General features: G+C 36.2%; 1 protein-coding gene across 2 annotated transcripts; it reads left to right on the forward strand.

Annotated features, from left to right (window-relative positions):
- Window positions 1-74: 74 nt before the first annotated feature.
- Window positions 75-23,570, forward strand: Wdr81 (WD repeat domain 81). 2 transcript variants are annotated; one of them, XM_087342552.1, is made up of 23 exons: window positions 75-263; window positions 992-1,118; window positions 1,225-1,381; window positions 1,577-2,001; window positions 3,443-4,204; window positions 5,116-5,316; window positions 6,195-6,340; window positions 6,872-7,056; window positions 7,690-7,829; window positions 8,374-8,667; window positions 9,091-10,076; window positions 11,274-11,437; window positions 11,962-12,111; window positions 12,720-12,988; window positions 13,334-13,592; window positions 13,805-13,980; window positions 14,664-14,947; window positions 15,184-15,370; window positions 15,603-16,015; window positions 17,504-17,711; window positions 18,232-18,525; window positions 19,049-19,305; window positions 19,678-23,570. In XM_087342552.1, exons 1-23 carry the CDS (start codon window positions 169-171, stop codon window positions 19,907-19,909), a joined length of 6,411 nt encoding a protein of 2,136 aa, XP_087198678.1. In that variant the 5' UTR covers window positions 75-168; the 3' UTR covers window positions 19,910-23,570. The 2 variants fall into 2 exon arrangements, with proteins under 2 accessions (XP_087198678.1, XP_087198677.1); XM_087342551.1 differs by lacking the exon at window positions 75-263 and adding an exon at window positions 298-850.
- The last annotated feature ends 70 nt before the right edge of the window (window positions 23,571-23,640 follow it).

A 23,640-nucleotide genomic window follows, 5' to 3' on the forward strand; every position in this document is an offset into this window, starting at 1 on the left:
TTGAACTGGTACCCTTTTGTTTGCATCTAGTAGGTTATAAGATAATAACAGTTTAAGACTTGACGGTTGTTTGCATTCGGGAGGTGGAATAATGACATCAGTACACAAATCAATTTGAGCTTATTTTTGTCTTAGCAAACATTTTAAAGCGTAGAATGACACGTTACAATGACATTGCGATTGGGGACATCTATCAGATACGATACGAATAACGTCTGTACGTGTTTGACGTTGGTAGTCAGAACACTTCTAAGATGTCGCTGGTATGTTGCCAATTTTAATATTATAGTTGCTACCGGATGCCGTGCTGTTTGAAAACAAAATGAGTGATGGTTGCAGTAGGTTAGAATGGATGAATAGAACGTTTATCCATTACTTTTGTGCGCGGTTCTAATTTATGTTACCGATTTTTTGGAGGAAGTTAGTGAGTGCTTTGTATAACACCGAAACAGATGTCCGTCATAATTTGCAGTTTTATGTTAACCGAAACTAGTATCTGAGTTTCGAAATCCTAACCTTGAATCTGCCTGTCATCAGTTGGTGCTTTTATCAGACACAGTATATTTTGAATGATACATTCAGTTTAACATTTAATTTTCCCAGTGTAGTTTGAAAGACATATACGTGCTTTTTGGGCTTGAAATTATTGAGCCATGAATTTGATAGATAATGAAGGAGGCATATTCGTGTCTTATATATATAATAAGGAGATACTCTTGTAAAAGTCAGTAAATTATTCGATGGATACGTCTTATCTAGTTGCAGAAGAAGTAGGGATTCATCCAAAGTATATTAAATCTACATCCACAAAGGATAGAGTTGTGATAGTTGTCCACAAGACCTGGATAAAGTAAGTCTTATAATGATAAGGTGAATGTAATTTTAAAACATTGATATGAATGGGTAAAGCTGAAATACTCTTCTTTTCTGTGAGGAGAGAAGGTGTTCTTTCTTTAAATCTGACCCACATTATTTTACTCCCAAAATATAGGTCATTGTTGAAGACTCATCAGATTCCTGAATTTATTTATCATGAATCACTTAATGCAGATGAGGTGGAATTATGTCTGCATCAGGGTGAAGAATTGGGTTCATCATGGCAGAAGCTATTTGTCAGAGTAAGCATTACTTTTTGTTTTGTTGAATGTTTTTACTTTCTTGTACTTATGGACTGAATGTTTGATGTAGCTATGCAATTAATTTTGTATACTGTTCTTCTTACAGGTATTATTAAAGAAGCATAGGAAAGTTATCCCATTACCCCGACCCAGAGTTGTTTCATCAAAAACAGAGTCTGACCTTTCTTTTGCTCAGCTACTACATTATGTATCACAAACCAATCACAAGAATCTTTGGAAAGAAGCTTTCAAGAAATACCTCAGTAAGTGTTAAAGTGGACATTAATACTAGAGTGTGCTTATAAACTGAGAGCTGATTGGTTCCTATATCTGAATTACAATGTTTAGAAAGTGATAACAAATATGCTTTCTCTGATTATATATTTTCTATGTTAAGGAAACTTTATTTTGGCAATTCATGTAATTTTAATATATTATTTATGTGCTTTGTGTTCTAGGTGGCAACATATCCAATGATGGGAAAGGAAGCCCAAATATCAGTCTTGTTAAATACAATACAGTGATGCGAGATATCATCACTCGTACATTTGGCTGCCCCTTGATAAATGTGAACCCTGGAATTATCAATGCAACTTCCACTGATGTGAAAGGGAAAATGTATGATGCTCACTGTAATATATTACCAGCCTTGTGTGCACTGGAATTGAACAGTTACTTCTTAATCATCCAGCAACCACATATCTGCCACACACTCCAAGACTGTGTAACCTTCAGCCCAGCTGTGTTGGGCACTTCTCATGCTAAGCCTCTGTTTGTTATCTATCAGCTTCTTCAGTCCATGAGGGCTATGCATGACCGAGGGTTAGTCCTTGGAGATGTTACCCTAAGTGACATCTTGGTTACCGAGAATTTGTGGATACAGGTAAGAAATACCCTTTGTGTCTTTTCTTGTTGTTGGTTTATTTAACAGCTTCTTCCAAATGTATACGTTGTATAGCACTCATTGTTAAGGTGAATGAATGCAGGAGGAAGTAGCCATACCTTATTTTGAATATTAGAACTGAATTTACTCAGACAGACTGAGGGCAGCTATGTAAGATTTGCGGTTCTTACGATGGAGAAATGTGGACTCACGGTAGGTACCAGTGTTGTGGTAAAACGTGTTGTCTATCTTCAGCGTTTCAACCCTGCAAGATGGAGACAGTGTTTCTCCAAATGTTTATATCAACCTATAAATCATATGGTATCACAAACCAGAAGAACAACATTTAGAGGAGCTGTGATAAATTTTAAAAAGGATGGCTAGTCTCTGGACAAAGATTCCAAATGTGGATCCTCTTGGGTATATAACATTACAATTGTAGGGTATAGTATAGGTTGATTTGAAAGTACCTCTGCGTCTGTAAGGACACAAATATAGTTCTCATGGCCAAAACAGCTCATGATCCACAGCACAACTGGTTGAAGGAATGAGATCACATTTAAATCTCTTTTGTAACCTGATTCTAATTTGTTTATTATCGATCGATTCTGAAGTTTAACACTTGATCACATAATTCATGTTGCATAATGAAACTGAAAGATGATCATGTTGTTTCAGTGGTGACTTTAAATATCACCTAGTTTCTCTCAGTCTGTCCAAGAATACTTAATACTTAAAAACAGGTCATGGCCACTTTTGTCATTAACCCACCAGAATCTTGTCATCCAGCTTTATTCATGGGCAGCCATGATATCCAGCTACACCACTACCAAAGATCATGTACCTCTTCTGTTTAAATTGGTATTCTAGGCCAAGCAGCAGGCTGTTTGAAGGAGACACCGTTATGTTAAAAAAAAATTAATACAGTGGTTTAATTTACAGTATTTAAAATGTAATGGACCAACAAGTGGTTGAACTTCTTAGCTGCTAGGTGTGTGTGGTTTATTTAGTGATGCTGCTAGTATAGCTTCAGGACTGGTAGTGATGATGAGTGACTGCTGTAGCATATTTTATAAATCCAAGCAATTGAAATGTGGAGGACATTGGTCTGTTTTGTAATTCTTTATGTGCTCTAGATATTATGGTTCAGTAATGAATAGATTATGTGTTGTATATGAGATCAGGTACTCGGTAAAAAAATTACTGGATCCAAAAGAATTTTATTCCAAGAATAAGCTTCACAAGTGTGAAGTCTGATCCTTGTAATAGTTTGAAGCTGAAGTGGGATATTCTTTTAAATGTATGGATTTCGCACAGTTATTCTGAAAAGGATTCCAAAAATGGACTTAAAAAAACATGTAACGCTGTCCTGAATACCAACAAGTAGAAAATAATGAAAATTGTAATTTTGATTAGTTTTATACTTTGTTTTCTGTTTTAGATATTTCCACAGTTGGAAGACAATATCCATGATAAACCAAAGGCTGAAAGGAAAAGAGCCCCTAGTAATTGCATGGAGACATTTTCCAAAACAAGGGACCAAACAAAAGATGAAGAAGCTGAGGAGGAAGAAAGGGAAAATCCTGGTGACTTGAATGAGGTATTAAAAGTAAAGTGTACTTATTGCGATTTGTCTTTGAAGAGACATCTAAATGAATCAAATTCTGATTCCTCTCCTGTGAAATCACTGGACCACACTCAAGAGGTATTATATGCAGACAGACAAGATTTTCATTTTTCGGTAAAAACTGACAGACATTCCAAGGCTGAATTGGAAGCAGGATGGAGCACCTTAAGTAATTCTCAGAAGGACACGAAAACATTAGATGACATACGTAGCAGTTACCTGAGGACTCTTGGCGTTATTCCAGGAAACCACAGACTATCTCAGAACAAATTAGAGGACAGTAAAGTACAGGTTTGTGGTAGTGCAGTTGAGGTGAGTGAAGTGGCAGGTTTGGAACAGCTGTGCAAAATGTGGGTGTATGGTCAACTGTCCAACTTTGACTACCTCACAGCTCTCAACTGTCTTGCTGGACGGAGATATGGTGACCCTACGTGCCATCATGTCATGCCTTGGGTCACTGACTTCTCTTCGTGTTCTGGGTCCAACTGGCGGGATCTGTCAAGATCTAAGTTCCGTCTTAATAAAGGAGATCGCCAGTTAGATCTCACATATGACGCAGCTGCAGGAGCATCTCAGGTACTTCATTCTATGAAAAAAGTATGTCTATATGTGAAGTGGTTTATGCAGTATGTAACTTCTGTATTTATTCCAATTTATTTCATTAAAATCAGGCAAATTAAACTGTAAAGGGTTTAAAAGGAGTAAAGATCATAAAGAATGTGTAGAAGAAACAGCACAGAGCCAGTATATTCTGATGCCTTCAGAGATTGATAATCTTCTGTATGTACATTTTAAATAAATTAGGAAATTTAAGGTTAGCTGATGATGTATATATAAGAACAAGGAATGCATTATAATTTTGGTATGAAAACTTCATGGGAAAGGTTCCATGTAAGATAGATGCTTTGAAAGAGAATCTTTAACATAAGACATGTTAAATGTAGTAAATTTAAGTAGGATTTTTTTTTTTAAAATTGTGTCACTTGCTAGTGACTTCCAAGTTGTTTTCTACATAAACTGGCTTTTCTGTGATTCAATAGAGAAAATTCTCTGTAAGCTTGAATTCTGGTCCGGCAGCATGTACAAAAAGAATTTTGAAGGTTTCTCAATTACAGATGGTTTAGATTGAAGAAGACTGCACCCTTTGTGAGAATCCAGATCTTTAGAATTATTCATAGTACTCTGAGAATTTGCAGACATTGAAACTGTGAACATTCGTTTTTAATATCATATAATTCTGAGCATACTGAGAGATCTTGAGTTTCAGTTTTCTTTATATTTATTGTTTTAGTAGAACTGCTTTTTATATCTGCAACCTTTAGCTTGATTTAGGGTCTTATCATTATTTTCTTAATATGCAAGTGCTGACTCAACAAAAAAGTGTTTTGAAACAATTGTATGTCATAGAGACCTGGCTATATGATGTCTAATTTTAAGCATACAAACGTATCTTAACTGTTTACCAGTGCGTCTTTTAAAATACACAGGTACCACATCATGTGTCAGATGTTCTTTCTGAAATAACATACTATGTATACATGTCACGTCGAACACCACGATCAGTGCTGTGTAAGTATGTTCGTGCAAACTGGGTACCAGCTGAGTATCCATCGTCTATTCAACGCTTGCAGGAGTGGACACCTGATGAATGCATTCCAGAGTTTTTTACTGACCCTGCAGTATTTGAGGTAAAATAATAACAAGTACATTTTAGAGAGAGTGTTAAGCTCCTTAAGAACCTAACATAACTGTAACTGAACATTTAATCCCTTCACTACTGATTCTAGTGTTTTGTTCCATGGAGTTTGAAGATGTCATTCAGAAAATATTTAATATTATTTATGTATACAACAGATAAAAAAATATTGTTCAAACACTTGAGTCAGTGGAGATGTAGCATAATCTATCTCAATATATGACAACTCCTCATAAAGTATGTACTGTAAGTCTATATTTCAGTTATTTGTATTTTCTTCAACATACCATAACACTTCATGTGTTTCCAAAATTTTAATATGCTTTAGAGTATCACTTTTTCACTTTCCAGAATACTTCGAAGTGCTTTCCTCATATGTTTGCACTCTTCAGTCAAAATTACAGATTTAACAGGTTCTTTTAAGTGTGTCTGTAGAATTCTCTAGGTTGATGGTAGTGAAGTGAAGTAAAGTACACTAATGTGTAGTGGCTGGGAAAAGGCCAGATACCAAATCTTCTTGCAGTTGGTTTAATCATAACCATTTTGAAACATAATTTGTTATGTTGTCACATTTCTCTTGACATTTGAAATAGTGATCATAACAATCTAAGATTTTAAGATTTTATTGATTTTATTAGTTGTTGCCATACAAAGAGACTTTGATATTTTTCAGAGGTCCTTCCTGGAAAAGTCAGTGTTTGCACTGAAAAATGAAAAGAATACCACACAGAATGTATTTTTCATTAATAATTTTTCTCTCTTTTTAATTTCATTTTTACTTCTAATTTTATAGTCTTTATTGTTTAAAAGAGTTTACACAACCCAAGAATTATTGTAGCTTGGTGAGAACATCTCTAGTTGATTTTGCAGTCTGTACATGAGGATTTGCCTGATCTTGAGATTCCGCAATGGGCCACATCTACACAGGACTTCATTGACAAACATTTGGAAGCTCTGGAGAGTATGTATGTTTCTGAAAGACTGCATCACTGGATAGACCTTACATTTGGCTACAAGTGAGTAAACTCTCATCAGGTGTGTCTAAATGAGCTGATGCTGGTGACATTTATAGTGTAGTGAATTAACAAAACATGCTATCATTTTTTTTTAATACAGCATCATAAAACATACAGCTTATACTTTGTACAGTACCAAATTTGGAAGAAATATGTTTGTCGTTCCCTTGCCCTGGCTTTTCCTGATTTTGCTGTGTAAGTTTACTTCACATTCTTCATAAACCTCATTAAGTTCTATATTTATCACACCAATAACATTATTCCCTAAGCACTTTTTGTATGATGTCTGTGTTTTATCGGCAGAACAAGAGGCAGTAAAGTATGCATACACTGATACAGTGTAAGGATTTTATTGTTATTAGGGCAGCGATTATTGATTTGTATGTGGTGTTCAGAATTTTGCAGTTGTCTGGTTAAAATCATTGGCCCCTTGTGAGTTATGGTTCCTCCTTATCATACTATGTGTCTTGATGTTTCATGCTTTTCTGAGGCTGGTTGATTCAAAACACAATGTTTTTTACATAATTACAGGTTGTCTGGGAGTGCTGCAGTGAAATCCAAGAATGTTTGTCTACAGTTGGTAGACAGTCATACAACACTGACAAATACAGGAGTGGTTCAGCTTTTTACTCAGCCACATCCCCAGAGACACATGCCATCACCTTTCTGGGGAAAGACTCCCCCAAAACTCCACCCTCCTCCACGAGATAGAAAGAGTGAGATCTATACAACATTGTCTTATTATGTGCTAAATTCTTTATGTTGTAGTGAATAAGACATTATTTCTAATATTCAGATTAAGGTCTGAGAACAACTGAATGTATTATGTTGTTTAAATCTCTAGTTTGTTTATAGTTATGGTCTGGGTTATGTTGCTATATAGTCTTGTAGCTTACCAGTAATTTTGAGGAGCATATTGCCTCAGTGTTGATGTTGGACTTCTGTAGTAATGGTATGAAGATTTTTGGGTTGACACCAACGTTCAGCCCCAAAGATGGAGGCAGTTTCTTCCTCTAAATTGTTGGTATCTGCCTACATTACCATGTAGTGTTATAATTCCGAAGACCAATAATGATGTCTTCACTGCCATGAAAACCCCAGATCTCATAATATGTTAGTGTTCATAGTAGAAGTAAGGATGAGGCAATGGTAATTACCTAGAAGACATCAACTGGAAGAAAGCAGTCCACATTTTGATTGCTGTGAAAACATAAAATATGACATAGCTTATTATGTAGACCTAGTCGTAGACTGAATAGATAATTTAAACAAATGGAAATATCTTTTGTTAGATCTTTCAAATATATTTGATAGTCTTTATATTTTGAAAGACATTTTAATGCTTACAGAACCATCCGAACGTGTCAGTGAAGATGAGGGTCAGAGTTCAGGCTTCGAGGATGAGGAATCAGCAGCATTGCAGGGGCAGCCAAGATCTTCACCACTAGCACTTACTCGTCTTCTCAGTCGGTCCCGTGGATCTCTGCTGGTTAGTGCTATTTTTTTGTTAGTATGAGGATTTCAAGAAGACGAAACTAAAGTATAAAGTGTAGACTGAGCAGGTTAGTATAGTTGTAATGCTCTAGACATGTATTTGGAAGTACCTGATGTTATCACCTATGATGTGACACAAAGAATATCTTTGGAATTGTGCTGTACTCCAAAGAGTACACCTTTCTAATTTTGTTTAAACTCTGCTGCTGAAACATAAACATTAAATAACCCAAGAATCGGTCTCTCAGGACATAGGTTGAGAATGCATAGGTATAATTGAAGTCTCTGTGTGTTTGAATGTATGTGGGAAAGCTTTATTTTATTTAGAATATAAATTTTCATTATGCTTGTAAAGTTATGTTTCTCACATTTTATTCAATTTAGGAATGTTCCAGTTTGGTGTTCGGTTCCATAATATCCAAATATATTTTTTGGGGGGTTTCACAGTATCTTGTTTTTCTGTAGAACTTGGCAGCCTGTGAATTTAATCTTGAAATTAATATTAAAATTCACTGGAATGTTATTTCTATTTTATGCAGGCTCCATTTCCATCACAGTCAGCAGATGAAAGTGGAGTGAGAGACCGACAAAGCGAGCAACAAAAGTCTGCTGCTGGTAATAGTAGCTCTAGTGCTGCAGCCCCAGTGATTGTCCTACCAAAAGAATACAACCCTGCAGCTGCTTTACAAGCTGTTGAGCAATTACATGGTTTCATTAGCAGAACTTTCCACTGTAACTCTGTGTCACCAGTCCATCAGAGCCAGCAGCAAGAATCAGCTGCTAGTGTCACCTACAAGCAGGTTGTTGCTGGACGTAGGATTCGTGAAATGCAGGTACATAACTGTCTTCCTTTAGAATTTCTTCAGCGTAAATAAAACCTTTGTTCCTTGTTTTATAAAGAAATTCTGTATAGACTTATGGTATCATCACATCCATGGACCACACAGCACAACAACCCAGAAGACAGAAATCTTCATACTCACCACTGTGAAAACCTCAAATCATACATTGGTCATATTAAATTGTGGTAAGCTTAAGCAGGATCCAGTCTACCTGCAAAATTGTCGATCTGTTTGATTTTGTCCTGAAACATTTTTAAGCTTTTAAACTTAAGCCAATTATAAATATGAAACACACGAAGTGAAAGGTATTTTTTATACTTACTGCAGGTCTCTCCTTCTATGTTGTGGTAATAGTCCATTTTCTTTTGAGTACTATATATACTAATAATATTCTTTGTTTCTGTTCCATTTTAGGTCCTGGGTTGCTTGGTCATTGAATTGTTCCTTGCATCAAAACTTCGACCTCTTGGCTATAATGGCTCATTTTCTTTCAATCACCGTCTGAGTGCCTGTCTTTCAGTACTTGCTCATTCTGGAGAAAGTCTACCTCACTGTGTGCGACAGGCCATCTCTCTACTCCTGCAGGTAGACCTGAACCCCACATCATGCTGTGATGAAGAGAATCCCATAGTTGAATCAGAGGAAGATATATCAAGAAGCCCTCGGCCATTTAAAAGAGTCTCTCAGCCTTTCCGTTATCCTACAGTAACTTCTCAGGGCTTGCCTCCACCATCTGCACATCAGCTTCTTCAACCACTTCTCTCATCAGCTGTTTTCCCTTTTCCTCATCATTTTACCAGAATTTACTCTCTCCTCCATACACTACATGACTATTCTAGCATGGCCAGAGAACTTAGTTTAACTTTTGTTGTGACTGAGGTTGACAACTCTTGCATGAAAATTGAAGTAGATAACAAAAAAGGTCTGTTCCTTGCAAAGATTAGTGAGTGTAAAGTGAAAACAGCAGCCAGAGAACTATCAACCCTTCTCCCAGAAATGCTCTCTGCCTCACCAGAAAGTTTAGATCTTATTCTGCCATATGTCAGAGAGTTATTGGAGGATCCATCATCTTCTGTTCTTGCAGCATGGCATTTATTTGATCCAATGGCAAAAGTGTTGGGACCTCAAAAAACAACTGCAACATTGCTAGAGCCTATAGTTAAACTTTATGACAATGACACTAATGATGATAATGACCTAGCCTCTTCAGATACAGGCAACAAACGTGTCAAATTATATCATCGCAGCTACCTCCTTCAGCTGATAGTTCGCCTTGGCCTCAGAGTATTTCTTGACAACTTTATAGCTCCTCTTGTGGAAGCTGTTGGTGGCTACAGGGATCTTGCACAGTCAGAGCATCACCACAGATCAGAGTTCTGGAATAAGGCATCTCATCTCAAGTATGTAGTATAAACTTAGCATGCAATAGCGTTAGTTTCCCTTTGCAGTCATATAACAGAATATGTTGTTGATAAATGTGGTTACTTATGGAATTTGTTATGAGTGAAATATACTTCCATCCTAGTTCTTAATATAGGGCTGTCAGTATTTCTTTAATGCTGCTGCACTTAAGTGTTTTTTAAATTAAATCCGTGGCGTAACAGCTCCAGAGAGCCAAAGCCGACTAGCTTGACTGTTGGCCTCAAGTTCACATGCCTCAGCAGAGGTGAACGATCAACCAGATATAGGGTGACGTGTGGTCAGCCTGATGAACCCCCAGCCATTGCTAGCTTTCCTGACCGGATTACGCTACTTATTATAGCTCCCCAATTTCCTCACGATGCTGCCGGTCCCATACACTGGTCGAAAGCTCATGAGAAAATTTCTTCTCCCCTGAGACTCGAACCAGCGCGCATTCCGCATCGCCGGTCCGAAGCATGATGCCTCAGACCACGCGGCTATGGCGTGGGACACTTAAGTGTTATTACAGAACAGAAATTTGTTTCTTGAAATTATACAGTCAACAATTTAAATCAGACTACCAAAATTAAATGTATCTGTATGTAACTAATACATTCTTTTCTAATTTTATTTTGATATTTCTAAAAAAATGAGATTTGTTTTGTAGTGGAAAACTTACCCATATTCATAAACTGTAGGAGCTGATACAGGTATATTTCTTGAGTTACTTACCATGTGGTTATAATTTAAGTGTTGAGCTTTGTTTCACATAGTGATCTGAAGAAATATACCATCAGGGATGGATAGATCTACCATCTAAGGATCACATTTGATTTATAACAAGGGTGCAAAATGGAGTTTCTGTCATAAATTGAATCGTGAAAACATCTATTGAAAACTGATTATTATAAACAAAATAAAGAAGAGAGTTGAACCTTACAGACAGCTGTACCTCAAAGAAACAATTACTTCAATGTTAAAACCTCTTGCTATAACTGAGTCCTGTACTTTAAAATATATTTATTTTTTTTCAATTTACTGTATATAATCACATTCACATTAGTTATTCACCATTGTGTTACTTAATATAGTGTTATTAAATAACCTACATATCATATTGGCTGATTAATTAAAAGCCTTTACAAGTTTCAGAGAGAAGAGCAAGGTATTGAAGTAAGAAATGTGATATTATTTAGGAGCTGTGAACTAGAGGAGGGTTCCCATGAAGTTGAAGGTGTTCTTTCACCACTGGACGAAGACTCTTCTGCAGACTCTGATCAGAATAAACAAAATGATGGTGCTGAAGGGAGAGAGAAGGATAAGATGGAAGAAGAAGCATCTGATGCAGAAATTGAGCCAGGTAATTAGGCTTTAGAAGAAGAAGAAGAAGAAGAACATAGCTACTATGGATGTGATAAATATTGGTATACTAGAGCAGAGCGCTCCTTTCGGAGCTCCTCGGGGGTTTGGTTGCGTTTTAAAATTCTGTGTAAGAAACTAAACTCGAATGGGGGGTTAAAACACTTGACCAACCCCCATTCGGAGGAGTTAGTTGCGTTTTAAAAACTTAAATATCTCCCCCTTTTGGGGGGTTAGTTGTGTTTCAAAATCTTAAGTAACACACTAAACTAACCCCGCTGTCTCTATCTGATATTTTACTTCTTTACGTCACTGATCAGAGGCCAACTGTTCTTGGTCAGTCAACTTGCTATGTCCAGCCCCACCCTTACAAATCTTTGTCTGCAATAATTGCATGTTGAAATATGCATAATTGCAGATATGCAATTTTATAAGAAGTGTACTTGTTTCTTAGAGACTAATAATAATATCAAATTCTGAGTGAATCATTTGTTAGAAATGTATAGAATATTTGTCTGTTTGCAGAGGTGTTTGTGTTTGAGACAGGGGAGAATGACAAATCTTCGCCTCCAGGTGAAGGACAGGCTCCTCTGTACAATCTGATGGACCACCTTGACCTAAATTTGCCACAGACTGGTGGAGAATTGGAGGATAACAGTTCTTTGGAATTGCAAGGTGCTTTGTTATATACAATTTTTTTCATTGTTCATTCCAGTAATTAGCCTGCTGAAGTTATTCGTATGAATCTTCAAACATATTTTCTTATTCTGCTTTTCTTTCTTGGATCCTGTTAGAACTCACCAAACATTTGACACTTCTGGATTATACTCAGGAGGTTGTGAGTTTGGTTCTTATCTTATCCAACAGTTTGAAGTTAATACACCACAATGCACATTTAATTGAAATTTATTCAGTAGTTATAGAGTTGTGAGTAGGTGGAAGGATAGTATTAAACTGGATGTTAATGGAATAGAGTGTGAGGATTTTATTGAATTCTGCTCTCTGAATACAGGGTTTACTGGCTGCCTGTTCTGAATATTGCAATAAAAGGTGTTTTTTTTAAACTTGCTGAGTGATTATCAGCTTCTCAATAAGCAGTCTGTAGCATGGAGTTGGTTTAGATTCAGAGACAAAATGTCTGGATAAACATAACCTCAAAATGTGCTCATTTTAGGTACTCTTTGTTACAAACACATAAGATGGTATATTGAGGGGTGCTGGTCTTTGGGTTTACTGTAATTAATATTATATAATTTACACACAATGACAAAATAATTTTTAAGGTGATAATGAACCCACCATCTTACCAGAAGAAGAAGATGAAGAAGTGGATGATGCAGGAATACCTCAGATTGAGCAGTCTCCTCCTTCTGGCAGTGATCAAAGGTTTCAAGAGCGCGGTGTGTCAAGTGGTGGCACTTCTCAAAGGAGCAAAGAATTGGGAAGTGCATATGAAGCTGGGAGAAATGATCCAGATGGTTGTAGTCTCACAGGTGGACAGGGTGGCATACAGAGGAGTGACAAGTCTCGGAAATTGACGTCACAATGCGAGGTATGCGGCTTCATGTGAATGTGATAAGATGGCTTTTGTTTTGAGAAACATAACTGGTTTGTAAAAGCCTGTTTCTAACCAAAGAAATTGGCTTGTATTGAGAGATACCTTGTTCAAATCTCAGACACAGAATGAGCTATTCTGACTAAGGTATTAAGTTGCTTTGTTTAGTCTCTCCAAGCGAACATCGGAATAATACACTGTGATTGCATTGTTTAAAAATATCTCTGTTTTCTGTCATGTGGTAATTTTCCCATCTCATCTGATGCAGACAAAACAGCACTGTTAAATAACCCAAAAATCAAGAAGCATCTGTGCATAATTTTAATTTCTGTTGCTGTACAGGTATCAGATATGAGTGTGGATTCTGTTGTATGGCTGTCCCATCGTTTGGGTCCTGTTCTCACAGCACGCCATTTGTCTCGGAATCTTCTCCGCATGTTGACACTTTGCTATCTAGGTCAGGAAAACCTCTCTGCCCGTCCATCTGATGGCAGTAATTGTCAGGATATCCTTGGTACAACTACAATTACTATATCTAAAGGAGCAGTATTTGGAGATCAGAATGCGATCAAAGTATTGGAGTGCCTTGCATTGATTTCAGGTTAGTACTTTTTGACGGTATATCACACTTCTCTATAACTTGCTGTCTGCTTACACTGTAGTATGAAGGCAATTAATTGTGACTGTTCAAATTCTGAAACTTTCTTCACCCTTTGATATGCATTATTGATTGAATAGTTGTTCTTTTGTTGTTTTGTTTACAGGTGAATGTATTTCATCTTATTTCAGTAATGGAGTTATGTCTTTTTGCAGCTTTGTATGGGGAGCAGTTGATATTGTTGCAGTATTTGCCCCACATGGGGGAATTGATTGCACTTTGCAAGAGGAAGATGACTGTAAATCTGGAAGGAGGCCTTGTCGGGTGCCTTGCCCTACTCAAGCACATCATACCATATCTTTGTGATACCACTCTTATGAATCAGTTACAGGTATGTTTAAACAGTTTCCTTGCAAATATGTAAAAGAAAACGTGTGTGACAATTATAAGTTCTGATAAAATGATCACGTGGTGGATATATATTACTTATGAGTGTAATTACCTTGCTTGTAATGAATTTGGTTCAACAATCCACAGGTTTTCTGACTGTCAGAATAATGTGTTTTCAATTTAGCCATAATCTGTTCTAATAACACTCATTTCTGTGACATGCTTATTTCAGACACAATTTCTTGCTGATTATTAGGTTGTGATTTTTACATTGGTTGATTTACTTCTTTATATCAATGCATGTTATAGTTGATGGCCACTCAGTATGTGCATTGTCAACAGTAATTGTCTGCTCTCTTTTGAATATTTAAAGTGTATCTTGGGGTGTGTTGATATGGACTAGATTCATCTGGCTTAGGATAGGGACCAGTGACAGGCTGTTGTGAACATGGTAATGAACCTTCAGATGGGGAATTTCTGGAGTAGTTGAATGAGTGCTAGCTTCTCAAGAAGGATTCTTATTCCTGGAGTGAGTTAATTAGTAATGCACACATGTTAAACATGGACCAAGGAGTCTAACATGTGCACGAGTCACTGGGACTCGAGCTAAACCCATGAATCTGCCTCACAATAAAACCAATAAATTTATGAAGCTACTGAAACAATTTCCTTTGTTTTGCTTAGGATGTGATCCTGAAGACCATTCTACATCCAGCAGTTCGCCTGGTGTCTACAACACGGTTTATATTCCCATCTGGCTGCATTGCACGTAGTGCTGTTGCAGCCAAATTTGTGGATGCTGTGTATGTTTTGGCCCTACGCATTGGCTGTGAGATGACCCGTCGCCATTTGGCTGTTCCTTCTCTGCAGAGATTCTTTCTCACATTTGATAAAGCATTTGGCAGACCAGAAGATATTAATTTAGTTTCAGGCAAAGTGTGTGAGGCCAAGAAGAACAGTCCTCTAAGGTATGTTATATAATGCTGTCACTTTTAAGGAAACATATAGGGAATTTGCATTGTAAAACAGAATGAAAGTTAAGTCTAGAAAATCCAGAACTGTTGATTCTTGAAGAATAATAATATGTTGTAGATTGTACTAAGATGGCTATTACATTGCACATTGTTCAGTCTGAGCAATGGGATCTAAGTCTGTCAATTATATGCCCCGTTGAGCCAATGTTTTCTATATTGTATTTTAACAGATCTGTAGAAGAAAACAGTTACTTGGAGATTCGACGAGATGGAACCACTGCTGAGTGGACAGTGAAAGGAATGCCTATGCAGATTTCACATGTAAGGGTACGTGAAAATGACTCTGCGGACTCATTCTCCCCTCCACCCTTGACTGGTTCAGAGGGCGAACACCCCCACGATCAAGTAAGAAATAAGGTACGTAACTATTTTTAAAAAAAATTCTGTTCTGTGACATTGATTTGTAAGTGTGATATCTGCATTGAAATACCATTACAAGACACTAAATATGTGATATCTGCATTGAAATACCATTACAAGACACTAAATATTTGGTAGTATATACTAAATTGTGGGATTATTTCTTGATATTGTCCCTTCGCCAACAAACCTTATTAATTTATAAAGATCAGTCCATCCTTCATTTCAGGCTGTTGAAGAACTGAAGCAGGTGTTCACAGCAGAGTTGGCACATATGACATACCTACCATTCTTCAGGTTCCTTGGTGAAAATGTTATAGATGCTTCACTCAAAAATCATGATTTTGTGCGAGACTTATGCCATGAGTATGAACAAGAGATGCAGTCAGTACATACCAGTGGATGTTCTGTTGATGTGTTGTATCTTTCTGACTACCTTAGCCCTGGAGGGCAGAAGGACCCAGACAAGGCTACAGGATCTGGTAGTTTTGGCAGTAATGTTGCAGTTGTTGGTAATAGAATTGACTTGCAGAGAGCAGACATATCTTCGTTACAGCTTCACCCATCTGGTAGTCCCAATGTTCAAGCACCAGGTGGAGACATGATGGCTCTGATAAGCAGGAAAATGGAGAATACCAATAGGTAATAATTACAAATAATCTGGCTACTGATGGCATTTCATTTTCATTAAAAGGAATAAATAGGTCAGTACAATTTTTATTTATGTTATTACCAAAAACCAAATGCACTCTTTGTCCGCCTTGGATTTACTGAGCATATTCTGGGCACTGGTAACATATCTACTTCATATTTGAAGGAAATAGTTTTAAAATGTGAAGTGAAGACTTTTCTCAAGTTTTATCATGTTACTCTCTGGAAAGTATTGGCCAGTAGGCCACAACTACTTCAAACTCTTAATTTACCATTTATGGTCATCCTCACATTCAGTTTATTCTTACATAATTTCCATAGCTGATACAGTGTCAACAAATAACTTACAAATTAATCGGTACATTTTGCATTTGGGTTATTTATCTTGCTTGAAATTTTTCTCAGTTATTCTATATAAAATGTATCTAAGAATGTGCATTGCATATGTAATCGGTTAACAATTACAGCACAACACACTGAATACATTGCTAAAAATTATCAAAGTGAATTATAATAATTTTAGAGACTTACATACTGTTATCAGTTATCTGAGATAATGTTGTGCATAGGAAACAGAAAAAAATTATTCACAGAAAATACAAAGAATGTTCAAATACTTGTGCTGGCATATGGACAGATATTGCCACCTTTTTATTTCTCTTATCTTTCTTGTGTCTGGAATATTGAAAACTTTTGCCTATCTGATTGAGATTTTTCTTGGTTTTCCAGAAATATTGCAGCAAATGCTGGGAAAGCATCTTAAAATTGACCATGGTTGCCTTCTTCCTTAACCTTCATTACTCACCATTCTTGAACATATTCACATCTTCTTTGTCGCTACTGAGTAAAATGTGTGCAATTGAAAGTGTTTTAAATAACCCACAAAATTAATCAATTCAGTACAATAATTTATTTACCGTCTTTACACAAACTTAAAAATGTTGTTAAAATTACTTAAAATTATAACATTTTTCCTTAGATACTAGATCTTGTTACATTTTACATTGACGACATGTTTCGATGTTATCTCATCATCATCAGGTCAATCAATTAAAATCTGTTGCACTTCTTGCTCTGCGTATAAAAAAAAAAATAATCAATTCAGTTTTGTGTAACAACTTTCATGACCAAATCATATGGTAGTGATGCTGGCAAATGTCTGTCGTAATGACATTTGGTAGAATATGTTAAAAAAGAAGGTATTTTGTCACAGGACACTATGACTTTGATGTCAGTTTTACTGAGGGATTGTTCTAGGTGTTACTACTAGTTTTTATTTTTTGGCATATAAGATGCATTATAATCCTTCAAAGTTCTTCCTAAATTCTGCATGCATCTTATAGTACAAAGATATGGCAGGTTTTTCCCTAAACTTTTCCCTCTAAAGTCTGGGTGTGTTTTATACTCTAGTGTATCTTATAGTCTAAAGAATACAGAATTTTGATGTTTGTACAATATTATGTTTTATCATGTTGACAGGCATCTTCGTGGGAATTGGCTCGCATACTGGGAGCATGAGATTGGACGAGCTGAGAAGGACACGCGTTTCAACTTCAAGCAGATCAAACTGCAGACATTCTCAGGCCATACAAATAGTGTACGGGCTGTTCTTGCACTTGACAATGAAAACAGTTTCTTAAGTGGAAGTCGTGATAAGACAGTCAAACTCTGGTCTTTGCGTAGCCAGGTAATTACTGCAAATAAAAGCCATGAAAGTCATAGATGTTCTGGTGAAATAATAAAGGCTTATAAATGAAAAGAAAGGAAAGGGGTCAGAAGATAGGTCCATGTTTGTCACGACAGTCTGTTTTTCTTTAAAGTATATTTGAATATTTAGTTATTTTATTTATTTTTCATCCAGTGCAACTAGAATTTTATTACAGGTAATCCAACAGTACTGGACTGGAATGTAATTTCCATGGATGTCAGGATGTCAGACAGGGTCTGACACAGAATCTAAATGGGACTGGGGCAAGGACTGTATGACCAGTCTGACCAAGTTATCATATGTAGTACTGAAATGACAATATGTGTCTGATCTATTTTTATTAATTCTCTCAGAAATATGTTTTTCAGAAGCATAACACTGGCATTAACTGATCATTGTAATGTGAAATTTATTTTAATCAAGAATCAGTTCACATGTATCAGGAAGTTAATGACATATAAATGTGTTCTAGCATCATTTTGTTTTCTGATGTGAGCAGGGTGATGGAAGTACCATGACTCCATGTCAGTGGACATACTCAGGTCATCGTAAAACAGTCCTTGCCATCACGTTCCTGGAGTCACTGCGTTTGGCTGCATCCTGTGACTCTGTGGTGCACCTGTGGGATCCGTTCATGGGCTCTGTTGTGGCGCAGTTGGACTCATCTCGCAACCCACCCATCACAGTCCTGCGGGCTATGCCACCACCAAGCACCTCACTCATCGCTGCAACCAATGATGCTACCCTCCGCCTCTTGGATGCTCGCACATGCTCATTTGTCAGCGAGCTTAAGGTGGTTTAATTATTTGCAGAAATGTTCATTTGTCAAAGATCGTGATTACGTATCCGTCTAAAGATGGATATTTTATTTATTAAAAATTGCAATACCATCTGTAATGCATTTTAATCAATTTTGCCACATTTTATATATGCATTTTTTCACTTCAAAAATATGCATGGCCATTATGTTGATGTAGGTGATAATGGAGTTAAAATTTATAATGATAGAGAGGTCTTCAATGCCATGACATACATACCAAGTTTCTCAGAAATTAGTCGGTAAGTTTTCGTAATATTAATGCCTATACCTGAATCAGGAGACAGACACACACACACACACTCCAGTCACTGAAAGGTGTCCAGAGCAGTCATGCATTTTTAGTTTTTCTTTTTTGAATTAAAACAGAAATAAGAGAAATCTTGACAGACAAGAAATTAAAGTTTAAAACACTTCTATTGTATAAAATATGAATAATATGATTGTTGTAGCAATGAAAATTTAATAAACCAAAACTTCTGTTTGAAAATACTTAAAGGTTTCATTGAGCCCAGCTGGGCTGATACGTTGCATAGCGATGGGTCCAAGCGGTCACTGGGTGGCTGTAGGACAATCATCCGGCTGTCTCACGATCCTAGACTTACGCACGGGTATGGTACTGGCATCATGGAAAGGACACGAGGGAGAAGTTTTGCAGTTGGTGGCAGCTAATGATAATACACTGGTGAGCTCATCTTTGGACCAGACATTGTCTGCATGGGCAGCTGCTGATGGCAAACTCAGTTTCCACATGAAGTAAGTGTGCAACTTTAAACTGAATTTTTATTGCATTATGTTTGATAACAGTATTTTGTTAGCCATTGTTCATTATATGAGTTATATTGATATATACACAACTTTTTGTTCGCTGGATCTGCTGTCAACTTTGGATGGTTGCTTGTAATTATTGTACTTAGCAACTAGCTTAGAATTTGAAAAGTCTCAGGCTTGGTTGCAACTGCTGCCACTAATCTTTAAACAAAATAAAATAAAATAAAGTGTGTCAGTATGACTTCTAGCCACATAATGACAAGAGTAGAGGCAACTCTTGGATCCCTGTATATATCAAATATATATCACTCTAAGAGATTGATACTTCACAACAGTATTGTATACATCTCTGTTCAGGGGCCCAACTGAGCCTGTGCACTGCCTGTCCGGGTACGGCTCTGAACTGATATCAGGAACAACTGCCAACCGGATAGGTGTCCACACATCTGTAGATGCACATGCTTCTTTCTCATCTACGCGTCTGCGCTCGGATACGTTCAAGGGGGTACTGACAGCAATGGCTGTTCTTCCCCTGAACCGACTCCTACTTCTGGGTGCTGACACTGGCAATATAAGCCTCCTCTGTTAATGCTGTTACTTCGTTTTGGTAAGATTCTGTTCAGCATAAATGCATATCTTGTTTTCTTACATTAATTTTATGGGAACACTGTATATAATTCAGTAGGATAACCACAAAATAAACTAAGTATGACAGATAAAATTATGGTACATACCCACATTATAGACAACTGTAGGTCCTTGAGATCAGAAGATTCATAAGATAATAATGAAGAAACATTTAGTTCAACAGTAATTTATAATATTTTATATTTGCCTTGTTGCTGTCTTGTTTTGGTGTAACTGCACATTTATTAGTTTGGTAATCATAACTGACTACCTCTTGTTTTAGTATTTTTAATGTGTTCATTATTCTAAGCCCTTACATTAAACATTCACATTAATGTATATCATCCATTTAGCATTTTGATGTTGCTGCATTATGAGGTGTTTAGAATCAGCTTCAAAATGCACAGTGGATGATGATATACATCAGTTTGCTTTAATACACTTTATGCTAGTGGCTGCACATTTTGGCTGAGGGTTTGATATCTTTCTTAAATTAAAACCCTGTTGTAAATTTAAGCTCTGTAATTTGAACACACCCTGAACTATCATTAGATCTATACAGCTTTCTCTGGGGTAGAATATCGTCATTTAGAACAATGTGGTAAATTACACCAATCAGAAAAGGAAGTGCCTCGGGATATAGTGGTAAGAATATGGTAGCCCTCTTTTTTTTTAATATGTGTGATACTGAATAGCTCTGTGTAGTTCTTATGCATGATCTAGTTGGCCATGCATCACAGAAGTATAGCACTAAACTGTTAACCCACTAGTTAGAGTCTGGTTGGCAGGCCTGTAGTTTGCATGTTTAAATCCCCAGTTTCTTGTAGAATAGACATTAAAATTGTGTGTTGCTATTCAGATGTAGGTCTGGTACAGATTATTTGTTGCTGAGTCAAATGAGAGGAATCTTTGGGAGAAGTACTCAAAAATTATGAGCTGGGAATTTTTATTCCTGTGTGATACAAAATAAAATAAAAATACCCTTTGTATAACCTCAAATTCAGTGTGTGTCATCTCACTTAGATATGATGGTCTTTCTGGTTTGAGCCTATTAGTGTTTGACAAGATTAGTAAAATATATTTATTTCTCCTGCCATTTCTTAACACATATGCTTAGTTGTGGATCATCAAATATAGAAATTATGCATTACCATGGAAATATGATCATAGAAGAAGTTTCTTATACAAAAAATTAAGTATTATAAGGGTAAGTACATTTAAACTTAAGAAAGTTCAAGAACTGAAGTCATGGTTTAAGAACATTTGTTAAGTTGTAAAACAGGTTCTTATTGAAAAACTTGTACTATGTGGAAAAAAATTATTATCTTCTGCCTGCATTTCATTCCTCTTCTTCCTTTGACATTTCCATTTAAATGGCTTGTCTGCTGCAAGCAATTTAAAAAGGTGTTTTTGTGTTATAATAATCTTTCTCCACATGTATATTTAATAAACTTTGAGGTGTTAATTAGTAATAATCCAAGGACATATGTACTGGTATGATGATATGTATAATAGAAAAGAATGGTTATAATACCGAGTGTGTAAGAAACATTTGTGGAAGACAGATGTGTACTGTATTTATATTTATAATATGTGTGTATGTGTGTGCACATGTTATTATATAAGTGATTGTATTGTAAGTTTTTATATTATATTTAAAATACTCTTTATTTGGAAAAGAACATTTTTGATAAAATAGAATTGTGATATGATATGGTACCAAGTTTTTTGATGATTATGATGTTGGATGAATTTCTTGAATAATCTAAATGTATGGATCTGTTAGTGCTACTGATGCCCACAATGGCAGCATTGTCAGAGGCAGTAACATCTACAGAAGCATTTCAGTGTACTTGGTTCTGTTACTGCAATCATTTTATGATGATTCATGCTTCCACTGCAATTATTGCTGCAGGGACCTGTAAGTCTGCACCTGATGCAGCAGGAAATTGCATTTTTGTGAAGATCACACTTCATTTGCATTCCATAATGAGTGGTAAAATATTTTCATGAAATGAAGTTGGTGAAGTATGTGTGTGTTTAAAAGATAAATTAGGTGCAGATCAAAATGGATTCATAAGAGGACTCTCATGTAATGATATTTTTTCTTTCAAAATCTTAATAGAAAAATGGAAAAGTTTATATTGAAATTTATGTAGCTCTAGTTAACCTGGAGAAAACAAATATCGTAAAGAAAAGAACAGAAGCTGAGTTGGTGTACAAGTAAATGCAGAGGAAACTAAGAATGTGTTCATGTCTTAGCTTGAGACTACAGGACCAAATCGTTATATCCTTGTTGCTAGTATGTCTTTGAAAATGTGGCAGAAATAAAATATTTTAGAGCAACTTTAACGAATCAAAATTGCAGTCATGAAAAAGTAAGAGCAAACTAAATTCAGAGAATGCTTGCTACCACGCAGTTCAGAATCATTTGTCCTCTGTCTCCTGTCTAAGGACATAAGTATGAAACTGTAATTTTATGTGCTGTTTTGTATGGATGTGAAACTTGTCTGTTAAGGGAAGAACACAGATTGAGGGTGTTTGAGAATGATACTGAGGAAAATATTGATGCTTGAGAAGAATTGCTTAATGAGGATCTACATACTTTATACTCTTTACCATATATTAGTAGTGTGATAAAATTTGAGGATGAGATGGGTGGGGCATGTAGTGAATATAGAGGAGATTATAAGTGTGTATACGATTTTGGGAAATTGCCTACTTGGAAGACCCAGACTCATATGGGAGTCAGTATTGGAAACGATCTTTGCAAAAGAGGGTTTGGGGTGTAGGTTGGATCTATATGGCTCAGGGTAGGGCTGAGTGGGCTCTTTTGAATGTGGTAATTAACCTGTGAGTTCCATTGAAGACAGTGAATTTTGACTAGCTAAGCTTCTCATGAATTTCCCTGCTTCATGGAGTTAAATTTTTGGCTTAGTTATTTTGTGTGCACTGAAAATGCATGTTTGGCAATGGGACCTATGCAATAAGCACTGAATGAAAATGTAAATTTGTAATACTTGTAACACTTTCTGACACTACACACATTCAAATTATATAATTAAATTACCATTCTGGGCACATTTTGTGTAGAGTACATTATGTTACACTTTGAATACATCTTTAGGGTTTATTTCTTCCTCTGATGTTAACTTAGAGACCTTACCACAGTCACAGAAAGTTAATTTATAAAGATTGTTACAGGATACATAATTTACTTCAGTTACATTACTAATACTGCAAAAGCTCTTTGTCTGCACAAATAGCCCGTAATTATTATAGACCAGTGTTGGAACTAGCGTGATTTAGTGGTTAGCATAGTTGATTTTTCAAGAAACTGTCAAGAGACCAAATACATGATGGGGCATAAGGATGTGATGGAATTTTTTAGGCTGCGATGTGAAATACATCACATCCTCATGCCCCATTCTACATAACAGAATTGAGGCAGATATGGGTGTGATGATTTCTAGGATTATTTATATAACTTAGTTTTAATGTATGGTAGTTTTGTCATTGTATTTGAAAGAAGGAATCTAAATGTATTTCCTTCATGTTGTATATATGTCTCAAAATTGTGTACCAAAGAATTATTGGATAATATCAGAAATGAGAAATGAAAACTGTTTTCTTTTTCCCTTGCAAAATATGTTATCTTATTTTCATGATTTGCCCTATGAGACAAAATCATGT

Source organism: Zootermopsis nevadensis, unplaced genomic scaffold (genome assembly GCF_977971745.1).
Source record: "Zootermopsis nevadensis isolate Lab colony 2312 unplaced genomic scaffold, Znev_1.0 Znev_ptg000003l, whole genome shotgun sequence".
Classification (NCBI taxonomy): domain Eukaryota; kingdom Metazoa; phylum Arthropoda; class Insecta; order Blattodea; family Termopsidae; genus Zootermopsis; species Zootermopsis nevadensis.

Bases quoted from the DNA above. Each gene is read 5' to 3' on its own strand.
- Wdr81 (XM_087342551.1), top strand. From the start codon at position 741: ATGGATACGTCTTATCTAGTTGCAGAAGAAGTAGGGATTCATCCAAAG. The intron at 6,341-6,871 runs GTGAGTAAACTC...ACATAATTACAG, and splicing joins GACCTTACATTTGGCTACAA to GTTGTCTGGGAGTGCTGCAG. The intron at 8,668-9,090 runs GTACATAACTGT...GTTCCATTTTAG, and splicing joins GTAGGATTCGTGAAATGCAG to GTCCTGGGTTGCTTGGTCAT.